Here is a 13,754-nt window from a genome sequence, read left to right as displayed (position 1 = left end):
AGGAATGCTAAAGTTCAAATTAAATCAACTGCTGCTGGCAAAGCCACTGGCAATTGAGTCACTCTGTGCTGCTTATCCAGTTTTTCTTTGCGTGTCACAATATGGTTGCTCTTGCATCCTGGCTAGGTTAGCCTGAATTCTGTAACGAGGATGGAGTTACCAGAGGTATTTATTGCAGTGGAAGATGGATTTGGGCATTTAGGGCCTCTTACACAACCTAGTTTCAACCGCTGGAAGTAAACTCTCATGTGTTGATTTTCCCCCAAAGAGTCATAGACACACTTAGCCATGGCAGAACTTTATATTGGCTACCCTTATTCTCAGAAGGCCACATTGATGGAGCTCTGTTACCTCTGGAGCTCTGGACAGCTTGTATAATACTGATTTAAGTACCTCTACATAGTACTGCGTTACTTCACGTGGAAATCCCCAACAGAGTAACAATACTGAATGACAGACTATGTCAAAGTAAGATTTTATATCAATTTTTTAATAGTCCAAACTGGGTGATTTCTGTGCTTTATTCCATATCAACTGATGTGAGTGAGATCCTGAAATTCATTGGGAAGAATTTTGTGCACCTTTTAGTAGTTGTCTAGGTGGGATTTCCCACAGTTTGTTACTTCTGGCGTGAAATTGAGAATTTCAGAAAAATTCTCAGAGTTCGTGCTGCTTTTAAATGTTTATTTAAATTTTCAGTATGCACCTACGATAAATGGAAGGGAAAAAAGTTTTTAAAAAAGAATGAGAGGGCAGATTTTAGTAAGACATATTTCTTTTAGGTTTTTTTTTTCTGAGAAAATGATAATACTTAGCTTTGAAAATCTGGGACCCAACTCCTTCAGTCCATTGCCCATGCATTATACAAAGGCATCGCATGGTTACACTCAGTCTCATGAGGTTTGCTGTGTAATTTCATTATGTCTTTTTAGAAGCATAGAATATGTAATCTGACATGTCGCACTACTAATTTTTATGTTATATAGCCCCAAAGTGTACAAGCTGTCCCATAATGTAAATAGAAAGCTTTCCCTTTTGTTTTAGGGAGTTTGCAAGTAGTATTGCAATTGCTATTGACAAGAAAATAGAATAAGCAGTAAGGAGGAACTATGTTTAAAGAAAACATGTACCTTCAGTAAGCTAGCTTGGGGAGAACCAAAATATTTCAAGTTTCATAAAACCTTTGAGCTAAGTTTCATATTTAGCACTGCCAGCTGTGAACTTTTTAATAACTTTATATAAAATCAGAGTTGCTGTATGCAAAAAAAAATATGATGCACGTATCTATATATATTTGATTTAAGGTTATTGGTCTTATTCAGCAAATACTTAATTTAGGATAGTGAATCCATGTGTGTTTGTGGAAGTGTACTTGTACCATAATTAGCTTGTCTTTCACATACGTTCCTGTATTTTTTGGTTTATTGAGCATTTCAGTGATACAAACTATTTGATCTGTTTCAGCATTTCATGAGTTTCAAGTGTAATCTAACGGATGGAGACTTTACATGGCTTTATTAAAATTTATCTGTTGATGAAGATTTTTTTTTTTTTTTGTAGTTACAGAATCTTACAGGTAAATAGGGTTTGCACTATGTAATAGTAAGTATCCTTTGTTGATCATGGTGATCAGTGGAACTATGCTGTCATTCAGTGTGGGTGAATGAAGCTTTTGTACATCTAAGTCATTTGAAGTGGTCTACAATAAGCGAAGAGAAGCCTGTAGAGCTTTTTGTATTGAAGGGGTGATAGTCAACATACTGAATTCTTACATTCTTAATTTTCTATGGAGTAGTTAATTGAAAGAGGGATGTGGACCAACTTCCGATTGTAAATGAGGCAGAAACAGTTGGATACATGACCTTGCAGAATTTATGGTGAGAAAAGGACAAATGGAAAGATTTTGGGACTAACTGAGGGCAGTCCCGTTGTGAAATGGTGTGGGGGCACAAAGGCTGTTCCATCAGAATTTATGGCCATCAGTGTGACCTATTGAAAAATATTCTCAACAGCCTTGATCCAGCGAAGTGAGCTTATATCCATTTAGTGCTTTGTTTTACATACCTGTGATGGTTACTGTAAGGTAGAATGTTATCTGGCTCCCTTGATCAAGCAGACTGTCCCAGTTCTACTTCTGTAAAACAATCTGTGACTACCAATGGGGTAGTTGACACAGATTTATTTTATTGCTCTAATGAGGATTTGTAATGTTTGTTTCTATTTCTGCAGTGACTGGATAGGGTAAAGTGAACTGGAAGCAGTTAGAAAAGCTCCAGAAATTACATGAAGGTGCAGTAATCAGAGTAGGTTGCTTTTAAGCGTGACTTAGTATAGAAACTTTCATCCTCAACTCTTGAAAAGCAGTATTAGGTAATACCATTGGGTTAATTGGTTATGCAGTATGGTATTAAATGTGGAAAATATTTAAAATATTTAAATTGGAAAAAAACACAGCTGCTGTTTCTATAACTTGTTTTATTAAGAAAATTAAATGCTGGTCAGCCCTTGAAGGCCGTATGGTCCTTCCAGAAAGACTTTGTGACCCTTACTTCTACCAAAACAACACTGAAGATAATATGCAGAGAGTTTGTCATTTGAAACCTCATTCCAAAGAAATAAGGCCACTGAGGTATTTGTTTAGAGATCTTATGTGGAGATTTAAGAGTAATTATTTATTTAATTTTCATTAAACCTATTCAGCTTGGTCAGAAGGCTGTATATACAAAGAGGGTAATTTATCAGATATATTACTATTGATACGTAGTATCTATGTAATGGCTGTCACTGTAGAGTGAAGATTAGAAGGCTGGTAAACAAATAATAAAAATGAAGCACTGTTTCATGATAACAGCCATTTTATGTTGCTGTGTTTTTGCATACGAGGTTTTCATGACAAATTAACTTGACATATTACTTTTAAAAGTTAATATGGAAGATGATTTACACAGTTGCCTTATACAATACTGGATGCAGTACTGATATGACCCATCGGTAGCTGAGTAGCAGTTGTGAAGTAAAAGTAGCAGGAAATGCTCTTTCTAGCACTGTCTGGTGCTTTAGTGTTGGTTTACAGTTTGTTTTCTTGTGAAAGGAGGAAAGTGACAGAAATTAATTCAATCATATGAAATTATTCCCTAACGCAGATGTTAGGGTTGAGATGTAATTTTCCTTTTGGCATAGTATTATCTCTAAATGTGTAAGTAAGTTAACAGTTCTGCTTATTAGGCTCACCACATTGACATAACTGTTTCATTTAACAGAGATGTAAATATTTTTGAAATCTCAAAAGCATAGTGTTTGCTTTTAATGAACTTCTGCTTCTGAAACTTTGAATGGTCTTTAGTCGTTAATATTTAATCTAGAATCCAAAAGAAATGAAAATTTTCACAAGCAAGAGATGACGTACTCCTTTGGAGGCAGAAGTGATACCTGGTGTGATATATGGTTTTGTAAAATCTTTTAATCTGCAAGAAGCTGCAACAGTAGGTATAGGGCTGCTTCTATGCACTGCCTTTTTCGGTTTGGTTTGTTTGTTTGTTTTTCCCCCCACCTAAATATAGGAACCAATTCGTCTTTTCTGCCTCACAGGGAAAAAAATGTTAACCTTGCTTCGTGCTTTTACTGAGTCCAGTGCTCAGTGCTGAGGGGCAGAGAAGGACTACGCAGGCATGTGGGTTTGAGCAGCCTACCGTCCTATTTTGAGCCTGCTTAAGGTCATAGGGAGTGCAATGTGGAAGGCTTTTATATGAAGTTGTGTTTATCTGTACTCTGTCTCAGTCTATCAGACTATCTTGTAACTTGTACGTTACACACGAAAGGGAGAACAGTGAGTAATGACTGAAGAGCAGGAGATGGATATAAAATAGCAGAATGTCCTTGGTCACCCTCTGGGGAATGCTGTTCAATACTTATGAATCATTGTGAACCTTCATTTGTGTGCTGTTCAGTGCCTTAGGAGAACTTGTTTTAAAAGGGAAAAAATGAAGTGAATAAATAATCATTCACTTGTCTTTTACTCACTGGCAGTTATTGGAAAAAAATAGTATTAAATGTGTAACAGAGAGAAACCAGTCATATCGGTTTCCTAGTGTGTGGTTCAGCTTTGTAAAAGATTGCTCTATCTCTCTCCAAGGAAGCAGTGAGAGATGCTATTTTTGTGTCTAGCTTAATGTTGGCTCCACACAAGGCTATCATATTTTGTTTCTTCTCTTTTTTAAAGGTTAGCCTTATTTCAAAACTGTGCAGGTTTACCCAGCAATTGTAAGGCAGCTCTGCTGCAAGCGTAGCCTTAGGAACCTATGAAAATTTGAAGGTGATCTAAATAATGCAGGGATTATTTTTTTTTTTTTTTTTTTTTTTCTCTTTCTACAGGAAAGGACAGCCACATGGTCAGTTTAGTTACTGCTACCCATTCTTCAACAGAGATCTGTTCATATGGTTCCAGTTACTTGTTTTACTTTTTCTTTTTCTTTGCTTCCCTATTTCCAGTGCTGCAACGAAGGATGCATACTTCCTAGGGCTCTTCTGAAACAACTGCTATTTCTGAAAGCCTACTTCAGGCAGAATGTTTGGTGAAAGAGCCCTGTAGCCAGCCAATTGGTTGGCAATTAAAAGTACGGCCAGTTGTAATGATTTGAACGCTTTTGTTCTAATTTAGTGGATCGGAAATCCCAAGCTCTAGCAGATACCAACTGAAAAATCACTCTTCTCTGAAGCTAATCTAATCCAAACTGACAATTGACAAATATTAGTGGGATTTTCTTCTCCAGCTAGATAGGGCTTGCAGAAAGCTTTTCAGTGAAACAGATGGAAATGCTGTTGATATTTGTTTGACATTGATATTTCGTGAGTTCTTGGTTGATTTCTTGACTAAAGATTCAAATGAAGTGTAGCAATGTAATCAACAAGTTTCAGCTCAAGAAAATAAGAAAGAGTATCTGAGAGGGGAGGCAGGACTTTGTGACTGTACTTTTAATTAATTCAAAAGTCTGTAGACTTAATATTTTCTACCATGTAAAAATAAACAAGTGCTAATTCATATACTGAATAAAGATTAGACTTAACAAATCTTTTGGCATGTGGAAAATAAAGAAAGCAAAATGTCCAACATGCTTTTAATTATTTAATACAATAAAATCAAACCCTGGAATAATAGTGGTGACATCCCTAATTTTTATTTTTTTTTTGCCTTTGCACTCAGCTTTCTTTTTTCTAACCATCACTTTCTAGTGAGGAAACTCTTGTCAGCTCAGTAGATGTTGAGGTAGAGAAGGAATGCAATTTTACCATTTAAAATGGAGTGGTTGAAAGCTGAGCATTTAACAGATGTCAGCATGAGAGAAAAATCACTTCTTTGAATTAAATAAAACAAAAATTTATTCCTTCGAGTATAATTTCTTGTTTATAATTTCTTCACAAATTGATGGTTTTGATGGTGTCTTAAGAGAATTCAGTAAAATGAACAGTTGTGTTGCAGTGATGACAATTTAGCTGAGAACCTTCGACTGACTGTTGCCTAGAGTGCAGTATAAATATATTCAAGAGTCCGTAATGCTTTAAATTACTGCCTCCCTATAAAATAAGACTACTTAATAGGTCTGCTGTCTCTCTGTATGTTTATTTTAGTAATTGAATTAAGGTTCATTAATGTCTGGTTTTGTGAGCTGGTGCAAGACCCCACTCCGTTCTGTTCCTTCCTGTGTTGCAAAGAGTTGTTTGAGGATTTTCTGTCATTTTTCCCCCCATGTTAGCCAATTGATTGCAGTGAAGTTACAGTGGATGGGCAAAAAGCAAAATTTGACCTGTCCAGACTGGGAGGTGAAAGGAAATACTTTACACTCGGATATGGAAACCAGTTAACAATGGCTGTGTTGATTATTTTAATTTCTTTTCTGAGTACTTCTGGGGAAAAAAAATCCTATGGACAATCAAGTATGCTAAAAATTAAGAAAAGAAAAAAAAAAAAAGGAAAAAAAAACACCTTAAGGAGTGATAAATAAATATGACCGAAGCTACCACACACTCTTGGTACATTTTTCTGCTGGAGGATCTCTAAGGACAGTTGAATAACATATCTGTCTTATCTTTAAATATAGCCAGTATAGATGGCCCTTAGGCCATGCCTTGAAAATGACAATCCTTTATAAAAATACTATTGCTAGAATTAAATATACTGCCAAGCTGTTCATCGCTCCATACTGCAGCATAAGACCAGGAGACAAGAAAGTAAGTTTTAATAAATGTTTTGATGCTGCTGTCCTGTAACCTCAATCAACATCTTCTTTTGTTCGCTTACAGAATGTGTACGATTTGTTAAGGGATGTCTTTTCTGTTCCCCAAAAGCAAATCAGATTTGTCAGAGCAAAACTGCCGTATGAACAGTGGAAAAAAACAATTTCAATATTTGTAATCCCCTCTTTTGTTTTCTCTTACAACATTCGTTACTGTAAAAGCTGTATAAGTGGTGGATTAAAAAAAAAAAAGAAAAATAGAAACAAGACTGTTGGTTTTGGCAGTATGTTTTTGTAAACAAGTGACCTAAATTGAAGAAGAAATTCTAATGGGAAAAAGGAAGATAACCACAAGACTTGAAAATACAGCACAGAGTAGAGTCCCCACCAGATGGTATTTTTAATAAATTTATCAAGCGGATATAAAAGATGATAATGAACATTCAAAATAGGGAGTGGCAGACCCCCCTAGAGAGAAGGAACAGTATGGCACCTTCTGCACACTGCAATTAGTTAGAATCAATTTCTAATTAACCGTTGTAGGGAGGACCACAGAATTATATTAAAAACACACTAAGGCAGTTTCTGTGTGGTTGTTAAGGAGATTGACTAATCAGGGTAACATCTTCTTAGGAGGTCACAAATTAGTGCAGAAATGTAAATGTGAGAAGGAGTGGGATGATGCTTGGAGGGCATGCAGGTAAAATATTGGATGAACTGAGCTGTACTGTTTTCAATTAATGCCCTGCATAGCTCACAGGGTATCCAGAATATGCCATAGAGCCTCAACGTGAGCATTGGTTTTGATACTTCATCTTTTACTTGTTTGTTTGGGGGTTTTTCTTAACCCAAGATTTCTGTAGCTTCCTGTTCTCACAAAAAGCAGCAATATATAGAAGATGCTTCAATGCTTATATAAAACGGATACTCAAAGAAGTTCCCTTACTGCCAGGGAAGAGAGGAAGAAAAGGAAGCCAAGGCAAAGTTTTTTTCAATGCCAGTACTCTTAGTTTGCATTGTTAGTCTTTGCTTTATTCTGATTGTTCCCAGTGAAGTACTTCTAACATCTACCACCTGCTCCCCCATAAGAATCTGAAAAGAGACACTCAGAACTTCCCAGTAATAGGGAGTCAAGAGGTTTCTAGAATAATAATATGGTGGGTTTAGTAATTTTTTATGAGCAAACAGAGATGATAGTACATTTGATAGTGCAGTAAATTTTTCAGAAGCTGTTGCTTTTCCACTGCCTTGGATTATTACTTGGCAACAAGCTTGCACTTTTTTCCCCTGTGTGTTTTATAGTGTTTTGGTTGGTTGGTGATTTTCTTAAGATAATGCTCCTGACACCACTAGCACACTTAAAACACAGAATCCTAGCTCTTCCTGGAAAATTATCTCTTTTTTGGGTGCCGGAGACTCTTGCAATTACCTCTGAAATTTCACATAGCTGTATTTCAGCCATTTTCAGATGTTGTAGTATTTTAAATACATATTTTACGGACAACTATTAAAAGTATGCGATTAAGTTATCAGCGTGCAGTGGGCTTAAAGTGGTGCATTTGCATCTGTATTATACATCATTGGTTTTCTCATGAAAATTCAAATTGTGTTGGTTTTCTGTCTTCTGTGTTCCTAATTTTTTTGTGCCATTCTTGTTTTGGCTTGTTTGTTGTTTGTTTTCTGATTTTTCAAAGATGCTTAATATGAGATATTGTGAATTTGGAAATATTGTTGAATTGATCGTTGTCATTCAGATAATTTTTGGTAACTTATTTCTTCCTCTCTCTTTCAAATTGTATTACCACACAGATTGGTTGTCCTTTATCAGAGGTTGACACACAAAATCCTAGCTTTTTTTTAATATAGCCTATGCTGAAAGAAATTTTGTTATCATTTAGATAAAACAGTCGGTAGTTTTAACATTTTCTCAAAAAAACCCAAAGGCTCAACAGGCAAACTTGATTTTTACGTGTTCAGAGGGCATCATTTTTCAGCATTGTTAATACTAATTTTTTGGCTGAGAGAGAGAGTAGAGAGAGTTTGGAAAGCTGAGGAGGTTAGCTAAAAACTGAGCTTTGTAGGAAAGCGCTGGACCTGACTAGGGTGTCTTAAAATGCCTTTTTTTTTTTTTTTTTAAGTTCATCTGTCATCTTGCTAGAAGGTGACTTTCAAAAAGCTTGGGATTGTCTCTGAATTACAGACAGAAAGGAAGTACTGTACTTGATTAAATGTTTACAAAGGGAAATAATAGATGATTCCAAAAATAAGCGTTGAAGCACTTGTAAAACAGTGCTGGAAAAGTACTCTGTGCACAAGAAAATACACCTCCTTCCTACAGTGTGGTCCCAGAGGAGCTGCTCTTGTCTTGATCTTTGATGAAATTGCTGAAATTATGTCAATTTCAAACTATCCTGTGAATTCTGTTTGATTTGAAAGGAAGGGGGAAACTGCTTAGCGTTGGATTTAAATCAGATTAAGCAGGACTAAGTGAGTACAAGAAGAGCATTCCTCTCCTTGGAAAGTTTTCTAGAAACCAACACTAAAGTTCTGTCCTTTGCTACAGAATAACAACTCCCAACACTACACTTTTTTTTTTATTGCCGAGTATGTAATGTTCCTCTGTTTCTAAAAATGCTTAGTAAAGCGTTATATTATCCTTTATCTAATTTGGTTTATAACAGCAGTTTCCAAGCTAGAGCGTTCAGCTTTGGATGCACCAGGGAGAAGGAAGAACCAAAGTCAGATGATGCTGATGCATGGACTTCAGTGTTGGATATGTACAGTGACTGCAAGGGATGTTGTAGAGGTGAAAGAGAGTTCATTATAGATGTTGCAGCACAGGGTAGCAGTTTAGCACTGTCCTGTGCAATTAGAATTGTATTCTTAATTTCTTTTTACTGAAACTGCCTTCCTTTTGTCATGATTTTCCCAGGAATGCTTTTACTAGTTTGAAGTGGTTTTTGAGTTCCCTAACTTGCTCGTTTTCCCTGTAATACTCAAATAACTGCATATAAGGTCAATGAAAGAAGGCAAATTTGATATTCTGCAGTAATACCTTTGACTTTCTTTGGCATAGCAGGCTACTGCATGCTGGCATTTTTTTGTGGCTGCATATAAGATAGAAAAAATAATTACTCAGCAAAGAAAGATCTCTGATAAAATGAACATTGGAGGGGGGAGTACTGTGTAATTCCATCACTATCTCCTGGAGGAAAATCATTATCCTGTGTTTTGGCCTTCCTTTTTTCAAGAGGATGGGTTCTGAGTAGTTTCTTTTCTTTTGCTATTGGGATATTGTAATTTCTTTTTTGTGGCATTCAGTCATATATTTTTTCCTGTTTCTTGACTGAATGAGAAATACTTCTGCGCCTGCTGTTCCATTTGTGTGGCAAACCTATTGGTCTCTCCTTCCCTCTTATAGTCCAATACTTGTATTGAAGGATTTTGTAAGTATTGGAAAGTATTTTCATTTCCTAAATTCTGGGGTGCAATTTCTGATCACAGTCAGAAATATCAAGAGGTACATGTTGAGAATAGTCTCCTGAGCTGTGAGACTCCAAGCCCTGGTTTCGAAGACTTCAACTCCAGACTTCCCACAGTTCAGATCAGTGCTTTAAACTATCTCCCACTTATTTCTCCATCTCTATCTCTTTTTCCTGTTTCTCTTTTTCTTTTTTTTTTTTTTTTTGGGGGGGGGGGGTGGAGGAGGAAGTTTTCATCATGAAAACAGGAAGCAATTTGTTTGAAAATTTCAGAAGTTTTGCTGGACAAGATTTTTATTTTTTTTCCCCAATTGTATTAAGAGTGCTTTCATATCACCAAGACAGAAATCCATCTGTTAATTTACCAAGGTTTTCTGGGATCAGTGCTATAAAAATTATCTGTACCACTTGGTTCTGCTTCACAGTTCACATTAAATAAGAGTTAAATTTCCTTGTGTTGATCATCCTTTCAGCATTTTTTTTTTCTTTTTCCTAGTTCTCTGCCAGAAATAAAGACCGTTGGTATCTGAACTGCATTCTGACTGTCTGTCTGTTGTCTTTGTGTTTTTAATTCACAGTTCCCACTGAAAATGTTGCAACAATTGCAGATTGTGCCAGTGTGATTGAGGGCGTAAGTCGCAGTCGCAATGCCTTGTTGAATGGAGACACAAAAAACTATGACTGGGATTCTGGGTACACGTGCCATCAGCTTGGGAGCGGAGCTATTGTAGTACAGCTAGCACAGCCCTACATGATTGGATCAATACGGTAAGAGGGTTTATTTTTTTATAAATTAAGAGCAACAGTGACACTTTTGCTCAGCACAGTTATTTTCTTTAGAATATATGACATTTGGAAGCGATGGTAATTAGGGGACTAGTTCAGTAGTTGTGATTTGGCTTCTTACTTCAGTATAATGGGCATGTTAAAAATTAAATGTGTGTATTATATGTCGAGATACAGCAGTGTGATTCTAGAAAATATTACATTTCAGAGGCATAATAATAGTAATAGTGAAATTGTAAGATTAAAGGTATATACTTATATTAAAATAGAAATTTAATAGCAGCTTCACTTGTGGTCAAAGTAGGTGCAGTCCCTCATATCCACCTCATTGTGAAAACAGAAACATTTATTGAAGAAAGCCATCATCTTGAGTCAGCCAGGTTTCCTTTTCACTTTTTAATTAGTACCAGTTCGTACTTGAACATGGAGTGTCTAATAAGGGTACAGTAACCTGAATATTGTTTTACAGTGTTGGATTAATGAATGTCTTTAGATCTGGATTGAAGTTTATTGGGCTATTTCTACAGTGGAAGTCTCTATACATAGGAAGAACAAACTTTTGGCTGATGTAGAAACTTTGGAAATAGACTAGAGCACGGGACTGCTCACAGGTGAAGACAAAAATATTCTTGTCAACTTCAGATTCTCTGACTGTAAATGTTTTTTTTTGTTTCATAAGATCACACACACAAAACCTTGTCTTATTGGCTTCCCGTTCTTTGTAAATTTAGAATACGTTGCCGGGGACTTAATTTGTAGTCTCTGTGACAATGAAAAAAAAAAAAAAAAAGGTTTCTGAAGTTAGAGTACTAGTCAACAAAGGTTGAAACCCCAGGTGAGGTCCTGGCTCTCAACAGAGGTTATGCACATAGGTAGATATTGCTCAGAGCTAGCTCAGTCCCATCCGCCTCTTAGAGGTGCCTCTTCAAACCGACTGATGAGCAAGTGAGACTTGAAAGCTCTTTTGTAACTGCCAATTTCTGGTTTGTATGTTTTGATTTTGGCTTGTGGCATTGTTACAATGGTTGTAAAACTTTGAAGATAAAGTTTAAAATCAGACTTTTGGGCACATCTCTAACCTAGCAATAGTACTGTTTTGTCTATATACCATAGAACTTATGCATAATGCAAGTCCAGCATTGTTCTCACTGTGTGAAAAAAGCTGAATGAGTATAGTTGGCAGCTTTCCACACTCCATGTTTTTTGCTTTTGAGTTTGGTGTTTTTAATGTTCAATTAAGTATTGCATCTCAAGTAGAAAACCAGGAAGACACAGTACTCAGATTTCCTAAAAGAGGTAATTGAAAACGTAATTACATCATTTTCATGCCACTTTAAACTTACATTTAAGTAGCAGCAGAAGCTTTGGCCACATGAAGAAGTAAGAGAATATGTTAACTAAATGCATAGTTCCTCAGTTCATAGCTTCTGTCTTCCTATCTTACTGTTTTCTGCTGTATTTCAATTGGTGAATCATACCATCTTTTCAAGTCAGTGCATAAAATTGACTTTCCTATATTAAATACTATGCTAGTGTTTATTCTTGAGCAGATGATTTTTAATAACTTTTATTAAATAGTGTGTTAGATGAACTAGACTTTTAGTTGCCAAGAAATGGTAGTTTTATAATTGGCAAGAGTGTAGAGCAAATGAAAAAAAAAAAAAAGCCCAAACATTACATAATTTAAAACTAATAGACACTTAGTGTTTTATGTGTTATTGCATTGTACAGATATAAGGTCAGAATCTCAACTTTCTTTGTCATTTTTCCTGCATGTAAAGTACAAAGAAGATGAACAGCTTGCCTTAAAATAAACCAATATTAAACATCATCTTCTAGGGTATCTTCTGACAGAGGAGGCGACCTGCATTGCCTAGAGACAGAAATGCTGGCACTATGTCGTCTTTTCCTTTTCATGTTCTGCCTAGTAGAACAAGTGCTTTGAGTTTTAGCCCTGTTTGTTGCAGATAATAGCCAGTCAAGGGACAGATGCCCCTTTGAGTGGGGAAGTGAGGTTTCACTACGTGGCAGCTACAGCTTTGACAAGCAATGGTCTAGAACATGTCCTGTACTGTGCAATGCTAAAGATGGTGACAGTGGTCTCTTTTGGTACAGAAATCAAATTACATATAAACGTAGATTAGAGCAAAAAGTCTTAATATTTCATCTGAATGAAAGTAAGAGATTTTTTTGAAGAGAATGTCTAACACAAGTGATCGAACTGTATTCATCGCCTGTTTTCCTGCTGTTTGCTTGCTTGAAAACTCCCTTGATCTCCCTCTCCCACGTAACAGAAAAACATTTCCAGGAGCATTTTCTTTAGTCTGGTTGTACACTGTGACTGCAGAATGACATGAATTGCTCTGCCCCCGGAAACTGAGTCATTAGACCTGTGGGTTTGGATTCTAAATGAATAATTAGGAATTAAAGTATGTATCTTTTAAGTTCAGAGACGTGAATGTGCCATTGAATATATTTGTATCTGCGAGAGTAAATATAAGAGCCTTTGAAAAAAGGGTAGTAGCTGCTTTTAGTCTATAGAAATAGGAATACCACTGGAGAGAGGCTCCAAGTCAGAATGTGTTACCATGGCAACTAAATTCTGAGTATGAAAAAAGCAGAACTCCTCTTGGTACTCAAATATCCATTAGAAATGCATAGAGAGCTTAATGTTTCAGGAGTATATCTTGCATGCATGCTTTCTACAAAAGTCATGCCATTCTCTTAGAGTCTTAGAACCATTCAGGTTGGAAGGGACTTGAGGAAGCCATCTCACCCAGCCTCTTCCTCAGAGGAGGGTCAGCTGTGAAGAAAGACCATCCTACTCAAGGCTTTATGCAGTCAGGTCTTGAAAACCTCCAAGGAAGGAAATCCCGCAACTTCTCTGGGTAGCCTGTTCCAATGTTTAATTATTCTCACTGTACATTTTGTTTTTCCTTTTCATGCAGTTCCTGTTTTCCTATTCCTCTAGACCATCTGAAACATCCTGGTTCAATTTTTGACTGTTGTCTTTTGTTTTTCGCATCGTGCACCTCAGTAAAGAGCCTGGCTCAGTCTTGTTGATAACCTCAAGTGTTGAGAAGTGCTGTTAGGGTCCTCCCTGAGCCCAAGCCCTCTTAGATTAAACAAGACAATTTCCTCAGCCTCTTGCACAGCGCATGTGCTCCAACCTCCCAACCGTCTTGATGATCCTCTGCTGGACTTGCTCAGATCTGTCAGTGTTGTATTTGGGTCCAAAATGGGGCGCAGTATGCAG

General features: G+C 36.6%; 1 protein-coding gene across 1 annotated transcript in view; it reads left to right on the top strand.

Moving 5' to 3' along the window:
- The window catches only part of BTBD9 (BTB (POZ) domain containing 9), a 124,588-nt gene that overhangs the window by 79,317 nt on the left and 31,517 nt on the right, over positions 1-13,754 (top strand). Inside the window, exon 8 of the mRNA XM_009880422.1 lies at positions 10,291-10,480. Within this exon, the coding sequence (XP_009878724.1) occupies positions 10,291-10,480 (190 nt within the window). The remainder of the gene's footprint in view (positions 1-10,290; positions 10,481-13,754) is intronic.

The sequence above is a fragment of the Charadrius vociferus genome, unplaced genomic scaffold (assembly GCF_000708025.1).
Source record: "Charadrius vociferus isolate BGI_N301 unplaced genomic scaffold, ASM70802v2 scaffold62, whole genome shotgun sequence".
Taxonomy (NCBI): Eukaryota; Metazoa; Chordata; class Aves; order Charadriiformes; family Charadriidae; genus Charadrius; species Charadrius vociferus.
Note: the sequence above shows the minus strand (reverse complement) of the source record. Positions and strands in the feature narration are given on the sequence as shown.